The 18,266-nt window shown below is 34.8% G+C and overlaps 1 protein-coding gene across 2 annotated transcripts in view; it reads left to right on the top strand.

The window, feature by feature from the left end:
* The window catches only part of LOC134271176 (histone-lysine N-methyltransferase MECOM-like), a 67,474-nt gene that overhangs the window by 20,199 nt on the left and 29,009 nt on the right, over positions 1-18,266 (top strand). The window contains exon 1 of one of the 2 annotated variants that reach the window (XM_062753421.1): positions 5,899-5,950. The exons of the other annotated variant lie outside the window; for it this stretch is intronic. Within the exon in view, the coding sequence (XP_062609405.1) occupies positions 5,914-5,950 (37 nt within the window). The 5' untranslated portion in view covers positions 5,899-5,913. Of the gene's footprint in view, positions 1-5,898; positions 5,951-18,266 lie in introns of those variants that run through there. 2 annotated transcript variants of the gene reach the window in all.

Below are 18,266 nucleotides of genomic sequence, written 5' to 3'. Positions count from 1 at the left end.
ACAATACTCTACTATCAACCTAAGTGGTAAGATAAACGCAACATAATGGAGATGGGTTGATCCCTTAGGATTTTATGAATGCCGATCCCGACGGGAGTCAACTCCGCCATTGTCCGGGGACAGTACAGCACGAGTGCGATAATTCTCGCCTATTGTCGGAGGCGATTGATTCCCAGTTTGTCTTGTCTGTTTAAATGAAGAGATTATTACTTCTATTTAAGTCTCTGTCAAAATAGATACCACTGGAATTTTTAATAATTCTTGCATTGTTCCAGCGGCCCAGACGGGCAAGTCGGATCATAATGTTATCTTATAGATATTAAAACGTAAATTTTTATGTCAATTTTGTAACTTAGCCGGCGCCATTTGTAAGGAGGAATAGCGTGCTTGCATCCTCTGTTCATTATCGGTGTCATTTCACCGGGATTAAACTTTCGATCGTACATCGTATCTAATCACGAAAATTGGAAAACACTACAGAAAAAAACTGCATGAAAAAATAATAGTAATTGAACATTTGAAAAAAGAAATTGCTGCTGTTGCTTTGACCCTCGAATATCAATTTTATCGTTGATGTAATAAGTTATTAAGTGGATTTTCTGTAATGCGTTTGACTGGCCTGATAGCCGACACTGATAGTTTTTGTCTTCTGAGGCATTTTATTTTGGAAAAGAGATTGTTCATAATGTCGCAGGCGTCGAATATAATTTGTTGAAATGATGTGCCGCAGTTCATTATGTTCCCCAAACGAAGTTGGGGAACATATTGTTTTTATTCTGTTTCTTATTATTATTATTATTTTTCTTCTTCTTCTTCTTCTTCCTGGGTACTTTTTTGTCCGGGAGTGATCTTGTAAACTGTTGATCCGATGTAGGTAAAACCTTTTTAGGGTCAGTAGACATGTTATGTAGATTTGCGGAATCAAGGTCATTTTGTGCGCACGTGCTTGCAAGAGCGCGCACGTGCATCATGTGAAATGACCAATATAATGTATATTGCCTTAACTTTTCTTTTTTTTGATGAAATGCTTTGAAACTATATAGTGTAAAGATATATTAGAACTATAGACAAGATGACATGGTCAAAATAGCAAGATCTCACGCGCATGCACGTGCGCTTTGCTCTGATTGGCTGAAACTAAAGTCTCTATATCTTTCTTGTTTTTTGACGAAATCCTTTGAAACTTTGAACATAGCCATGCATAAGGATATCCTACAACATGGTATATAGCAATTATCATGAAAACACGTGCATGCACGTGCGCTGCAATCTGATTGGCTGAAACTTTAAATTGCTATAATTCCCTTGATTTTCAACCAAACAGGATAAGATTTGGAACATAGATATATATAATCGACTTCTACAAGAAGGTATGGTCACTATGCACATGCATACATGTGCGTGTACATGCGCTGCAATCTGATTGGCTGAAACTTGAAACAGGTATAACTCCCTTGGTTTTCAACCAAACGGGTCGGGATTTAGAACATAGATAGATGTAATGGACTTCTACAAGAATGTATGGTCACCATGCTCATGTATGCACGTGCTTGCACGTGAAATGGGTAAAATCAAAAATACACTTAAATGACCGTTTTTTTATATACTTTTGGATTATATTTAGCATATTAAAATATATAGATTGTGTAGACAATATGATATGGTCATTACGCACATGCATTCACATGCGTAAGTGTGCAATAATAAAATTTGAATGAACATGGTACACTTCTTGGTAAATCAATTTTATCGTTGTTAAAGTCTCAAATGCATAGAGTTTGTCTTATTTAATTACGCCTACAGGGAATATGATTATAAAAGGGAGTTGGGGAGCGTTTGGGGAACATCTGTAACGGTCCCCGTTACAATTAGCACTAGTTTAGATATGACATAACTTGGCAGACGACTCATGAAAATTTGGCAACGTGCAACCTCCCTGTAAAATGATAGGGTGATTATTGCGACATGTCGTGAAATGGCTCTGTCTTCAGACATTGTATGTGTTTGGTACAATGAGACGCTTACTCTAACAATAAACAATACATTTCTGTTTTCTTCTGCAACCTGGGGAGAGAGTATCATACACGCTTTAATGTTGTCATAATACATCAAATTTTTATTGGAGTTTTATATATGTGTCTTTCCCCCTGATTTGATATTATTTACCCCGTGCTATGAACGCATTTCATCCTAAGAGCGTGATGGGTAGATATTAATAATTACAGGCCCCGCATCATTAAATATTGTGGGGATATAAAGAGGGCTCCCTGGTACGACTATATACCGCAAAGACAAGAATGAACAGCGAAAAGATCTGCGACAATTTACAATATCATCCAGCTTAAACTATCTAATCCCCTTAATAAGTTTAGAGATTCTTCTTAAGTAAAAATGTTTTAATGTTTTCTTAGATTGTAGATTAAATGATGGGTTTGTGTAAGACTTTTTTTTCTGTCATCACTTGGAATTTTAAGTATCACTTTTGCTCACTTTTAGTCGTGTTTTTATGTATTTGATATCTACCAAGGAGTTCGTAAATTTATAGCTTTGCTAACCTGAAGGCGTATACAACTTCTTCCCTTCTTCTGCACAATATGTTTGTTGTTACTAGAGATATGATGAACTGTTTCATAAATATGACATACATCAATGTACAAAGGTTCTGTTTGGCGAAATGTCTTCATTATTGATCTTACGAACTTAACAGGTGGTTTATGTTTTAAATTAAAAAAAAGTTTAAAAGAAATTTTTAAAAGTCTCAAATTTAAAGCAAGCACAAACTTAGATTTTTTGTACATTCAGCATTTTAATATTTTTTATTATTTGCTTGTAATAATATTTTTTGCACAATGTTTTTTTTTTCATCGTATATCACAAAAATTGCAAAATCGTCTTTAAAATCTAGAATTTAAATGAGACACATAAACTGTATAAGACAACTGAAATTTTACTTTTCTTTAGACTTAGTAATTCTAAGATTGATTTTTTACTAGTATATTTTACATCATTGTCCCATTCTGGGGAGGGGATCAAAGAATCTCAACCGCCTTGCATCAGAGAAACTGAGTATAAGAATCATTAACTTCCTGGCTTATAGCAGAATTTTGGCTTTAAAACTTTAAAATACATTAACTTTGAAATAGCCCTATATAACCAGGGCCCTAGATTGTGTATGTTGGGGCCATTCCAGTCCCCATTCTCAATACAAACAAGGTACAAATTTTCCAACTGATTAATTTTCTTTTCCCAATTGCCATTTGCCAAAATTTCAAAAACATGTTTGTAGCAAGACATTTATAAACTGAACTTGTTATTCAAATTCTTCTATACAGAAGAAAAAAAATCAGAATTTTTTTTTTATAACAAACACCAAAATTGAAATCCAATGTATATAATGATTTCATTTTTTCACCAAAAAATCATTTTTTCACCAAAAAATCCCCCTAACATTGCAAATTTTCCCCAAGATTTTCGGCCCAGGTCTTGATCCCAAATTGTAGTGAGATAGCCCTGATATCAAATTCTTAAAAACTAGCAGTGGTCATTTCGTTTTTCTGACAAGTGAGTCTGAACTGCTTGGTGTACCCGACAATTCCGATCCTTATCTGATAAAAAAATTTCTTGTACTTTAAGCTGAACATTCGGAAATTAAAGGAAATGGGGACTTGTCTATCATTAAGTGTAGAATGGCCTTCTCTCTCCTCTTCTGTCAGAGATCAAATATTATGCCAGGCCATTTTATTTACCTATCTTACTAAGAAGAACCGGGGATCGAAATCTGCCTTTGTTATATCTAATGGGAGATGTTCTTTTCTCAGGAGTTGTTGACGCAGCCCTCAATAGGACTGATTCTCCTTTTTATCTCTATGTAAATACATGGACCAGAAAAGAAAAATTCCGTTATTTAGATTTCTAAATTATGCAACTTTCGATTCTTTTGTCCGAGATAGATTCGGCCGTTTTGGACAATTAGCAGGAGGGATGGTGTACGCTTTGATATCTCTAATAAACACTGTTTATCACCCTTGCTTTCTCTGTACACGGACCAACAAAAGAACTGGTCTCCGCTCTGTCAATACCTGGAAACATCAAACGAACACCACGGAGATCTCAGGCCTGCGATGACCGCTTGTTAAAATAGATTATTTGTCTAACTCATTAAAGCTTCTGAGGTCTTTTTTAAGCAAGAAACTTTTGAAGTTTTTTCCAATAATTTTTGATGATTTGTTTAAGAAAAACATGTCTATTCGATGCGTCATCCTTGGTGGTCATTGGGGAATAATGACCATTCCGATGTACTGTACATTCCGATATATTGCCAAATTCAGAGATGACACCAAAAAATAAAAAAAAAAAGTAAGAGATGCAATTAGATCTGTATCCCTCTTGAAATGTTTTAATGATCATATTTCAAATTAAATGAACAGCTTCATTTTACTGACATATTTTCGCATTATATATTAAAACAAGTAAAGGCTTAATATACATGTACGTGAATTTCACTTTCGATTTCAAATTGCAATATTCATTTTTTTTTTAAATCTGATGAGATTGCAGAATTACAATATGTTCAATTCATTGAAATTTACTTGTTATATTTGAGGCCTATATTTCCATTTCACTATGAAGCATTTCTCTTTATAAATTTTTTTGCCTTAAAAACTTTAAATATACATCTACTAAATTACTGAAACGGAAACATTGAACTTAATTCAAATATACTCTTTATTTTTCTTTTAACAATAAAAGAAAAGAATTCTTTTCAGCGCTTGATATTGATGACATTGCTTGCATTAGGCGTGAAGAAGACATATTGCGGTATGTAAAGTTTTGTTAATGTTTACTTTTATGAAGATTTTTAAATGAACACGTGTCATCTTTATACCTACTTCAAACGTGTTTTATTCTATTTCTAAAATAATAATCTTTCAGAACAGCACCACTTATAGTTTACCGATATCTTAATGGCCAAGATGATTTATATAAGTGATATTACACCGAAGGTGTCTGAAATCCGAACTTAGGAATACATAGACAAAATCCCCATGTTTTTTGTCTAGATGTCACACAGAGTGTCATATCTTATTTCTTTTGTATGTTGAATTTCTTAAGTTTCACAAGCATATATATTTATTTTAAAAATTGAATAAAAAACCAATTTGTTTTTAACATTTACGGTCTTGTTCTCTGGGGGAGAAAGGCGTGGTCGGATAAAAACGGAAATTCATAGACAAGAGAGAGGAAGGGGGCGATGACTTGGGGTTTTACTGCACGTGCTGCTGTAACCTTGCTCCGTAGGGGGACGATTGTTCGCCCTCCCTACATAAACTGTATCACTACTGTAACTGATATTTTGGCGCCTTTTAATGTTGTGTCAGATGTATCAATTCTTGTTCATTTTTCTCCAGTACCCCGAAATAATAAGACATTTATCTGAATGGCGGATATCTATTAAGAATGCATTGTCTATCCTTTCTTTTATGCGATTTTGATTTCAGCTACCCGTTATTCTCCACAAAAAGCGATTGTTAAATTTCTAAATGTGAGAGCCAGGGAAGCCAAAATATGATATCGTCAGATATTAAATCAGATTATACTCTATGGCCGTTTTCTCCAGAGATAGTAATCTTTTTGGATATGAAAATAATTTAACATTTAATCCTTCCAATCCATTCTTACTGTTAGATATATATTATCGAATACCGATAGTCGTGCTATATCTTACATTGTAATACCCGTAGCTTGTTTGTATCTAATAGGATAATTGATATTTAAAGAAAGTAATAGTTCTTATTGAAAGAGAAACACGCATGCGTTCAGGTGCGAACGTGCAGCGATTTGAGCCTTTGAAGTGTCTGTTTTTATTCCTTTTTACCGTATATGGATGCACGTGCTTCTGACTGACTCTAGAAGATGCGGTCCAAATCGAAAGCCCGAAAATTCACCCAAGGTAGGTGATTTTTACCTTTATTTTGCTAGCAGCAAATAGAATCCGGAATATTTAACATACATTAATCGTTACAAGTCTTAGCGGAGCGAGTGATTGGCGTTCCTACTTCATTATGCATTTTATATCATTGAAAAATCCATACGGAGAGTACACAGATGGGAATTTGGTGAAACTTACAGGCGACTGAGATCGACCCGAGAGTAATATGTAGATTATCGCCTCTCGTGCACCAGCTCTGATTGACAGTGAATTAAATTTATTTAAATGAAACTGATGCGTGTGATTGCTTGACTCTAAGATCAAAAGCCCCTGGGGGTGGATATTGGGAGAAATCACTGAAAACATGACACACTGATCCTAGTTGGAGGCTCGTCCCACCTAACATATGTCCCCCCGGTCTTATGATTGATTACACGTGTAAAAGTTATTTATTCCGGCATGAGAAACTGTTTATTAGGAAAAATGAACATTAATATTTCAGCTTTTGTTAATGTTACAAAATGCTTTGATGGTATCATTTTGCCAGAGCCTCGAACCTTTTCCATGTATCAATAAATCATTTTTTAAATTATCCATTTAAATAAATAAAGTTAGGAAAGAAAGCCAGCGAAGAGAATTGTTCGGAGGGAACAATTAGTGAAGGTGAAAGTCACAGATGCGGTTTGGCCAGGAGGCCTCTTCGTTGACAGATTAAGTCAGAAGATATTGACAGATAGTAGCAGTTTCTCAAGTAATCCTAGCGAGCCGACTTCAACACCTCGACAAATAGGACACAACAAATATTGTCAACTTCTAAGTGTTGTTTGTTGAGTCTTTGAAGTTCTTGAGCAAATGTCAAATATCATCACGGCCAATTTCAAACAAACTAGAATCATAGTACCATTCATCAATAGAGGACCGGACAGTTCCCGTCATATTTATAGAACATCTCTGTATGATGTAAAAATAATATACTCTTGTTATAGTCTGACAGTTCTTGAAATCAGAAAAGGAGTTCCGTAAATATTTTCTCTGACCACTGTGTTAAATGTAACACGATTTTGAAAAATAGAGAGAGAGAGAGAAGACATGAAATTGTATTTTCCTAAAAAAAATCACTGAATTAAAGAAATTTATTTTTAATATATTATAAAGGGACTATGAACGTGCTCGTGGGCCTGAGTTGCCTTTCAATTTTGTAATTTGTACATTGTCACGGATGTTACCTAAGTGGTTTCAGAAGTGTTCTGTCGCAAAAGTAGCATTTATCTGACCAGAGGAATGCCGAGCCCGAGTTCAATGTCACACACACATCGTGGAGATCTTCAGTTGACATAATCAGGCAATCTTCTTTTGACAGGAAAAAACTTCACTTAATAGAACAGAAGAAAGGTCCCCTCTCTTCATTTTAATAAGACGGTCGTGTTGAGATTTGAAAGATGTTGTCTTAATGATAAGACTCGGTAGTTTTAAGTTTCAAGTACCGTCTTATAATCGTGTACAGATTTTATTGAAGTGTTACATGTTTCTGTGATGTAAACCTACTCAGCTTCCCGTTGGGAAATCGGCCTCTAAAAACGACTGTCTTCATAGTTAACTTAATTCGCTACCGATGGGATGACATAAAACTGGTAGAAAATAATTTCTGTAAATGTTTTTAACACTTGACCCCTTTCTCCTCCCTACCGGCCGGGCTCGGGATTTAATGAAGGAGGGATTCTTTGTACTTTTGCTTTAATTAGCCTGTTCTTAGATCACATTTGTAATTTAATTATCTATTAAAGTAACAAGTGTCCTGTGCCGTTTGGAATTTAGCGTTTTACGGAGGGGAAAATTAAATAAAATCATATGGAGTCAAAAGTAACAGGAAACTCGCCCTTACAAATTAATTACTTCATTTTCGTTGAAAAGATCTGAACACATCCTGTTGACAAATGGGATAGATAGCCTTGATCATAGCTAAAAATAATGTTAATATAAAAAATGATTTAATCATTATTCTTACTCACCGATTTTGTCCCTCATATTTATTTTTAATCTGCGTTTTTTACCAATTTTCTGCTTTCTTTTGACAGTATTTTTTCCTCTTTTTTTCAATTTTTAATTCATTTTCATTAACTTTTTGTTTTTAATTTATTCTCTTATTTCAGTTCAAAGCATATTTTTTTTTATTCATCGATAATTGAACTATTTTTATAATGTTTTTCGCCCGGTGTTCAATAATTCTGATGACTCTAGATTTTTGGATTATCCAGACACTGTTTTAGCCTTAACAAAAGGTTTCAGTCTTTGTGTATTAGAATGTCCCTCGGATAGAATCTTGGGATTGTAAAATCATTAATCTATCTATTATTTAAATTTCAAATTCTTTTGTTATGATGTATGTAATATTTGAATTTTTTCTTGTCAGATAATCGCGGATTAGATCTCTTTAGAATAAATGAATAAAATGATAGGTGCTTATTCGCTAGACCGTTTTAGAGTACAGCTAGATGTCATGTAAAAAGATCTAGGATTAGGGGATTATTGTCTAAAGAGAGAGTTAATCTGATCTCATAGATTTGTGAAATAAAGAGAAAGACTGGTGATAGGATTAATAATCCTAGGTTTTTAATCCGGTTTGACCCTCATGTGATATTGGAACAGATAAATATGTCAGGCTGTATGGTGCTACTCCGTTAGCGACAATTACACAATACACAAAAAAAAGGGGAAAAAAATATTGAAAGCCTGCGATTAATAATCTATTAATTTTATCACATTATTTTAATGAATTTGAAATTAAAACGCTTTACTTTCCGTTTACAAAATGTGAAAACATTTAATTTTATTTCTAATATCAATATCTGTTTGGTCAATAAGAGAAAAGATAGTGTAATTAATGAGGCCTGAATTAACCACAGGTGCATGAAAATAAAGCAAGTGGGTTTTTCTTATAAATCCCACAAATTTGGGGTATTTCTGGATGTTTAAGCAGTAATTCACCTAGGTCCCGCCCACGGCCCTCTACCAATACTGGCAGATAATGATGCGCTGTGATGATCACCGCCTATTGTCATGTGACTACGAGGATGATCCATTATTGGTTGGCGACATACAGACAGGCGGCGGAGATTTTTCCCCTCGGGATGAACGTTTTACCGGGTTTTATCGAGTTATTAGGTGACAGAGATCAGTGGGAAGTATGATAAAAGGCTCATCAATGATCATTACATGCTGTTCTCGGGCTTTATGGTAGTCTCCGTGATATGATGAGGGAGCATCTCGAACAGCCTCAGTTGACATTAGCCTTTTCCTGTGGTTAGCATAGGATTTTCGATCGATTTTTTTATTTGTCTTGGACAAATATACAATAAACTCGATTACCTATTCAATAAATGCGAACCGGAATTAATAAAACGATATCAAAATATGGATAAAAGACACCAAGAATTATCAGCAATTTACTGAGAGCTTAATTTGTATATTATTTGGGGGGGGGGCAATTTGATTTTAAATTGATTAAATGGGTAAATGTTTAAATTTTATATATATATATGTAAAAATATTACACACCCTAATACCTAACAATATTTTTTTTCCTTTTTTTATTTAAAGATGAAAAATGATTTTATGATATTGAAAGAAAACTGATGTATCCCGTGAGAGACATGGGAATTTTTTTGTCTTTAATTATCTCTAAGTAGAATTTATGGTTAAGGCTCAGCTCAGGTGATATCAAAAATTATCAGAACGCCATAATACCAATTTTCAAAATGACTTATAACGAGATGAGCACAGCTTCCCCGGAGTGCAAAAGATGAGAGTTGGGCGCCCCCTAGCGACAAGAGGTGAAGGTGGTTGCGAAGTCGCCCAGTTGCTGTAATGTGTACCAGCTGCGAAGAGAGATTCGGATGTGAGAACAGACAAAATCAGAGTTTCACAACATTACAACATTCTTCTTGTATTCTGATAATCTAATCATCCCACGCCGGGAATTGTGCTTCTCCTCTCCCGGGTTCTGACTTGTTGTGTCACATGATACACAGGAGCTGTCTCTGCATCCAATTTGTTTGCAAGCTAAAAAGTCACGAATGTGCTATACTGTAGCTTTTAACATTCGTTTTATTATCAAAATATAGAAAAGATTTGAAATTTCTTTACGCATGTTGTGATTCTTCGAAAAGTTTAGGCTTTAAAATCTTTCCATTTATTATTAATTTTACTCTGTAGTCCGCGAGATAAAATATATAATTTTATATTAGCAGCCAGGATACAAAAACGAAAGGGATAATGTTACCCATTAGGGATATTTAGAAAGAGTTTGGAAATAAATTGAATTTTAACAAAATCTTATATCCTCCCTTTTAGAAGATAAACTTCTTGTCCTAAACCAAGAGGTTTTTGAAGTTTTTTTGATGTCTTTACGTAATCGCCTTTTGCTTGTATCGTCGAAGGAAAATTAATATTCGATACTTGAAAATATTAATAGGTGTATGGAGAAGAGGAATGATAGCGAGGATAGCCCTTATATTAGTTGTCATTAATTTCCCGAGCACTTCTCTGGAAGCTAGGATTCGCCTTCTAACCGCCTCTCTGTATAGTATCACAGACCCCCAGATCACATTTTAATTTCTCCGTAATCTCATCAATTTGATCCGGATTCAAAGCTTCTGGTCAAAAATGACACCGCTTTATAAACTATTTATAAGATCCATTCAAGATCTGTAAGTTTACCCAGTGAAATAGATGATTAAGTACGCGAAGTTATCACTAAAGGGAAGACATCGCCTAACAAATTATAAAAAGCCTCCTAAAGTCTGTCTAATTAATCACAACTTGTGTTTTATCTGTTGGGTACAATTCAAATCTTAACCAACCCTCTACTACGGTCCAATTTCCTTTTTATCTTCTATTTTTCTGCTATTTCCCGGTTTATGCGTTAAGACTATTGCATCACAAACCCTTGAAGACAATAGGAAATATATGATGCGGCATAGGTGGAGTTGATTTTATAGCATCAACATTTATTAGGTCTCAAAATAAACAAGAAATCTTTCAAACTGACAGGAGAGGAAATATTTTGGGCGTAAATACTTTTTGAGGTTCTAATTTTATAATCAAACATAATTTGAGCCATCTTTTGAGATTTGCCATCGGGATTTTGTTCGAGAGTTGATGAAGTAATGTATGTCATCTGCAAGTCTTAACTAGAGTTTGAATATTATCATAAACCCCTTGCATTATAATGTTCCGAAGTCTTTTTTATCTTTTATCATGATTGAATTTATAGGAATTTTGACTTATTCGGAGTAATCATTAATTATCATTTTACTGAACATAATTGTTATAACATGACACTGTTTAATCGAAAATTTTCCTGTTTTCTTTGAGAACTTTGATTTTTTTAAGGGCAAAGGTATCATAAAAAAATCTAGAATTTCGGGTACCTTGTCGTTGACATTCTTCTCTTGATCCAGGGCGGAGGCTTAGTATAGATGTATGTTTACCAAGACACGTTCATACATGTACTAGTATATTGCAGCTGAAACAACTATATCAATATACAAATAGCCCCTTATTTACATTTATCTAGCCTGAACAGATTGTGGGTAAATCTATCTTTGGTACTCAATAAGCAGTTCATCTCCAATTGGAGGAATTTAAAGGTAAATAACAGACCGTGTGCCGAGGATCTTCATGAACATTTGTCCTCACGATTCCGGGCAACTCCGAGGGCTTGGTTAGATTGCCTTATCGGGGACTCGCGGGCCAGTCTCAATGGAGTTATCTCCCCGTGATTTCCCTTTTAAGCTGCTCTATACCGCTATAGACAGGCGGCGGACACCTTGAGGTGATAAGAAAACCCGAAACCGCAAACGGTGACATTGCTAAGCAAAATCCCGACATAATCACGTGACAATTTTTATCTATTTCTGTATTCTAATTTTTGCTGTAACTTCAAATTTCAATTTGTCTTCTTCATTTAGTAAAAGAGACATAGAATGGTTTTGTTTATCCTAGATAAAGCGTAACTCCGCGTAAGTCAGACTACTGATATCTCGGATTTCACTATCATTTAGTACAATTTCAGGGTCACTTTTTCCATTGCCTTTTGCCAGATGAAATTAATATAATTTCTATCAGTTCCCAAGTAAAATATGAAATATTTTGCAGAATTACTTCCACAAAAACACTTGAATTTATTATTATAATAGCAGAACTTTGAATGACCGTGGACAGCTGTAATGAAAACTTGTCCACTATATCATATACCGTACTTTTCTGAAAAGAGTTGAGTGTCCTCCAAGGAAAAGATGAATAGTTTTTTTTATCTATAATAATATAAGCTTTAAACATTAACTGTTATCCGATTATGATATATAAGTAAGGTTGTGTATCCATTTGATAAATAAAACAATTTTGTTGCTCTTACATACAAAGAAGCATTTTTTAAAGATTGGATATGTGAGTAAAGACGCATCACTTAGAAATAAAAAAAAAAATAAAAAGATTTGTATATGTACCCGCATTTTCAAATGCATTTAAAATCAACAGTTATCTGCTAACATTATTTTTTTTAATAGTCACATTTATGGATATTTTTCAGTCAAAACAAAAACTCAATGTCCGCGCAACCTTTTTTCCCACAGCTGAACAGCCAAAGATGTTGGATAGAATATTTATTACTAAAAATAGAAAATACGAGAACGAATAATAAAAACCGTAATAAAGAAATCTTTCAAATGATATTAAATTAGAAACAATTTTAATGTATCAAAGAAACTCGCGACATCTGTTTAATTTTTTTTTATTTGATGTGCGTATTTTAGTGTGTGAATCATCTGTCAAAATATTTGAAATGAAGATGTGTTTTTTTTTAAATCGAAATTTATCCCATGTTCAAAATGATTTAAACTATGGTACGCGCTATTAAGCACCCGATGCTCCAAAAGATGGGTATCGCTGTCATTTGACAAATGGCAACAAAAAGGAACATTTTTAGAGACCTTTTAACTCGATACAAGGTATAGTTGCTTTAAGTGGGTACTTCTACAGGTATTCAGATCTAACGCCAGGTGAGAATCAGCCTGTGTATCATCCCTCTGGAATGAAGGCCTTGAAAATGAGAAAAATCAAAACGACTTTCACATCTTACAAATTGTTACAAATTACATCTGTTTTTCTATCTGATAGCCGATTGTAGTTGTTAAAGATCAAAAAGGTTTTCAGATTATAAATTAAGATGTCTCTGCTATATGTGATAGCTTTGAATTGTCGTCATAATTTCATCTTATTGTAGATAAACACGGCATCTTCGGTATCTTGTTAATGAAACCAAACGCTCTGTTCTCGCGTGATGACCATCTCCGCGATTTGTTGCATATTCGTTAAGCAGAAAATTCTTAAGTTCATAATATTCATAAATATTAAATTATTAATGTACAGGATAATGCAATGTGTAGATTTTGTACAACTTATTATGAAAGAGTAGACCTTCCAAGGTTTACATATATGTCCACTGCAAACCCATCACTGATTTGTTCAGACCATCTTTTACTTACAAACTTTGATTGGATTGAAATATATGAGGTGGTTGAGTCATAAATATTATTTGTTGAGTTGCATGATTCAAACCTACAATTTAGGGTACTGATAGGGGTAAACTGAGTCCTCATTTTGGCCGATTAGGGGGAGCTCATCACACAAATTACAATCACGCAGGCAGGACCCGCCTGGGAACTTGTGTAAAACATGTCATCCAGCAACCGAATATAGAAGGGTAAGGGGATAATAACAGTGATTTTAAGATTAAGCCACTTTTAAAGACGAGACTTTAAGGCCTTTGATGTATATATAAAAAGGAAAACTGTAAAAAGTGAGAAAACAAGACATTCAAATGAGCATCGGCTCATCGGCCCCAGTCCTCGGTAAAGCCTCCCTACACCTGCAGATGGCGCTTTTTGGAGCGAAGGCCCACGCTGTCATCACCCCAAGCCCGATCTGATAGAGTTTTACGACTGTTTATTGGGATTTTCTCAGGATTTCAGATAATAAGTTAATTTTGTTTAATTCAAGTAGAACGAGAAGATGAATCAAATGATTGAATTTGATTTAAAATATGGTATATCAAAGCCTTGTGATGTCATTGGGTGTTTTTATCATATTTTATTTAATAGCCTCATTTTATAGTACTAGTATGTGATATGTCCGAAATGCATGAGAAAATTTCTCATCTGTCAAAATATTGAACTTTGAGAGTAATTACCCTCTCAACCGTCTTCACCTCTCACGTTTCTCCGCAGGATGGGGTTTTATTTGATCAACATTGTACCTTGTTAAAGAAAGAGAGTAGAAGCAATTCGTTTGTCATTGATGATCTAAATGTCGATAAAAAATATTGGAAACTTGAAATTATTTGAAGGACGATATAGTTCTGTCATAAATTGCCTGTTCAGCAAGTGGACGCTGACGTCACAACTCCTAATTATGACTTTTGCAAATTGGACTCCATTTATAAGTTCGCTTTTAGGTGCTTAAAACATGCTTAAAGACATCTTATTACCACAAAAATTAAAGTTTTAAGTAAAATTATGTGAACTATGCTTTTTAAAAAGAGATAAATGTAATCATGACCGGTTACTGAGAAAATCTTGCCATGTAATATGTGTAAGGGGGACATTAGTCAGTACGGGGGTGTAGGTAATCACTAGTTCTGTTGTTTTGTATAAGGCTGCTGGAATTACAGAATGTGAAATTGTGTTTGAGAAAGCGTGAACGGGATAAAAATCTGTCAATTCTGACAACTAATATTATGAATCGCGCGTTTTGTGTTTACAACATTTAATTCTTTTGTTTAGGATCGATTTGACGGCAATTCACCTGAAATCACCCCAGAAATAGACGTGTTTTAACATTCCTCGGCGACATGTTCAGCATGCAATCTGTTGCTATTCTCTCTTCTCTGTGTCGCCCTCTATCCCAGTAGCTTTCCTCGGACGGGTAGGTCCTTTATTTCTCGGACAGATGTCAGATTAATCGAGATAAAAGTGCGACTCTTTTCCCTCCAATCTGCAATAAAACTGACTGGTCATTAAAACAAATCTCTGAGATCTAAACATCCTTATAAGCTCCTAAAATGGATTATCTGTTGTAAGAGTGAAAGATATATATGGGTTGATTTCATGACCTAGGTCTTGAGAGGGGATCGCGGAATTGGCCTGGGAGTCGGGTTTCCGTCCCCCTGATGACCAAATCCCTGTTTAACAATAACCAGTGTCATATTTTTGACCATACATGTAGTAACAAAATGTTCTTAATATTTGACACCAATTTATTGAGTACAGTTACTCAGCATTCCAAAAAAAGCCAACTTTGTTGAGTTTCCAACCAGCTATTGCAATTTGAAAAAAGTCTATTTCAAAGTTATTTAACATCTACAAGACACAATCAGATAAAATTCCAGATTTTCCCCTCGTGACATGTATTGTTGAAAAAAACAATTAAAGGTTTATATTGAAATAAGTTTTTATCGATTTCAGATCACGAAATATCAATCTAAGGAGGTATCTTTGAAGATCGATTGCATTTCTGTAATCTCTAAAGAAAACTTTTCTCTGTCCGTTTTCTTAACAATAGCAAGAAGTTTTGATTTGACACATCCAGATGGGTTTTAACAGGACAGTTCCAACACCCACAAAGACTTCGCATTCACTTGGAAAAGACAATATTTGCCGATGATATTACGCGTCCTATTGTTGAATTGTTTGCATGTCGAGCCCGACAATATGTCCATTAGCATGGTCAAGGGGTGCTTGTGAATTCAGCAGGGAGATTGAATAGATACTAATATCTCCTGGTGTATTGAAGCGCCGAAGCTTTTAGGGAGAGTGTCACCCTCTTATTGCCACTTGGGATATGTAGAATAATAGTGACACTACGGTATCTTTCAAGTTTAACAACTTTAAACTTTTTGTTGTCGTGCCAAAACACCTAAGTAAAATTGAAAAATCACAGTATATTTTCTTTTATTTGTACTTATCTAGACCTCTTACATATATTGTTATCCGTGTATCTGATTGCCTTGATATTTGGTCCACATCAAACTTTGTGCCGCTGACGTGTTCGGGCATCGTACTCGGGTCACTTTCTGAGGAATACGGCTGACCCCCGCCTCAGTGCACCTACTCAGCGGTGTGGGGCCCACCAAAGCCGTGCATACATGTCTGATATTTCTGCAGCCTTTCACCTTTTACTCTGGAGGTATTAGCATGCAGGCTACTATTTCCTTTCATCCTTCCCCTTACTTGTGATGATGATAGGCGATAAGCCGGGACTGCAGCGCTTACTAACTCTTCCCAACACCACCAACGTTATTAATAAATTTCTATTGTATTTCATTCATAACGCAGCACGAACTTTAGATCTTTCACAGGTGTATAATAATCATATTTCTACCTGCAATAATTTAAGATGGAGATCTTGAGATAACAATGATATAAGAAAATGTTTTGTCACGTGATCGTATAACTCACTGGGTGGGGTGGACTATTAGACGTACTAAGCATCTTACAGGAAACATGGCTTACCATCTTCGTTCCTAAAATCGCAACGCTGAAACTCTCATTGAAAATGAGATTCTACGAGAGTTATGCGTGACGTAATCGTTCTCAACTTACAGAAAAATCACAGGTGACGGTCTCAAAACAAGATTTCTCTTTTTGCTTTGTGTGAAAAGTCAGAATTTGATCATGAAGAGGTCAAACAGGCCGGCGGGTCTTTGGGAAGATGTCGTTTATTATGTTCAATAGATAGTTGTTTGTGTAGGACATACGAGATGCCTTGGGTACCCGTTAACCCTACAGATTCTATTTCAACTTCACAATACAACTTACACCATGGTGATACAGCACATTTTCTTCAAATTCAACATTTCAACTAAATGATTCATTGATAACTGATACTTGTGAAGAAGTCCCATGAAAAGGACGGGTTATATGCTTAAGTTTTCTTATCTATCATCAATTCGTTTTTATTTTATATTTCCTGTGTCATTTAGAAATAAAACCTTCTGATGAATTCAAATGTATTCTATATTTGATAGTGCAGTGTCCTGTCACATCTGTTTTGCACACATAACACGATAATTTTATTCCAAGATGAGATGGTAAATCATTATATCCACAAAAGCTTACCGTCACACATACCGCTATTCAATATTTTTCGTCTTAAAATAAATGTTTTATAAGAAAAGAAATCTTATTAAATTTTAAAGACATCTTCCTTTTTAGTACACGAAAAAACTGTGTGGGCGCCCTGCATCTTTTAGCATAAGTTTGTTGTTTTGATACTACTTGAATATAGTCTGCATATATATGTCTACAACTGAATAGAAATAATTTGGATCAAGAACTCTCGACTTTAGCTCTTCACCAATTACGTTTGATCTTTCTTAATTAAAAGACTAACATATTTACGCCCCGACATGGACTTCCGTCCCTTCTCATCAAACCATTGCAAGATCATTAGAAATCAATGTCGTAACCCAAAGGAAATATTTTAAAAAATAAAAATTAATAAAAAAAGATGCCTAAGTTCACTAAAACTGACAGGACCGATATCCAAGCAGATAGATGACTTATAGGGATTTATTAAAAAACCAAATTAAACCATCAACAGATGGACATCAATAAACCATCTCAATAATACGAAATCAATGGGGGGAAATTGAGAGACTGGAATTATTACGGATGGGTTTGATTGGCTTGTCCCTGGTTACAGAGGAGTACCAAGTGGTCTGTTGACACGTGGTGGTCATCAAACGCGCCCGAAGATTGATACCTGTGTCATCAGTGCGTTTTATCCCGGTAACGATAATAAGATATCAGCCTGTTGTTGCTGATGAGAAAAGCATCTACGGAGAAACATGTCGCACCAGAGACACTTGTAGATTCCTTTCTCCCTTTACCCATTCATGCCTTTCTCTCTATCTATTCATGCCTACTGTGACTCGAATGTATCTTATCTCTTTGTCATTTGTGTTATTATTTGGTCATTATTGTTTGTTTGACTGGTTCGATATTCTCTGTTGCACAATTCAGTAGTGCCATTGTGTGGCTTATCATCTCAATATATTGAATGATAATACAATTTTTTTCCATCCATTTTAACGTTTTTTGCAAATGAAGTATTTCCCTTTCTTAGCCTTCAATCAAGCGCTCATTGTGCAATTCTTAAAAACATTAATTGTGAACTTCTGCTAAATTAATTTTGCGTTCTCCTTTGCCTTTAAATTATCTTTAAGTGTTGCTTTCTTTCGTCTTAGTTGCGGATTTCGTCCCAGGAATGCAAGTTACTG

Source organism: Saccostrea cucullata, unplaced genomic scaffold, assembly GCF_032062105.1.
Source record: "Saccostrea cucullata isolate Sc308-1 unplaced genomic scaffold, CSIRO_AGI_Scuc_v1 ctg750, whole genome shotgun sequence".
Classification (NCBI taxonomy): domain Eukaryota; kingdom Metazoa; phylum Mollusca; class Bivalvia; order Ostreida; family Ostreidae; genus Saccostrea; species Saccostrea cuccullata.
The sequence above is the reverse complement of the archived record's forward strand: the minus strand, read 5'-3'. Positions and strand labels throughout refer to the sequence as shown.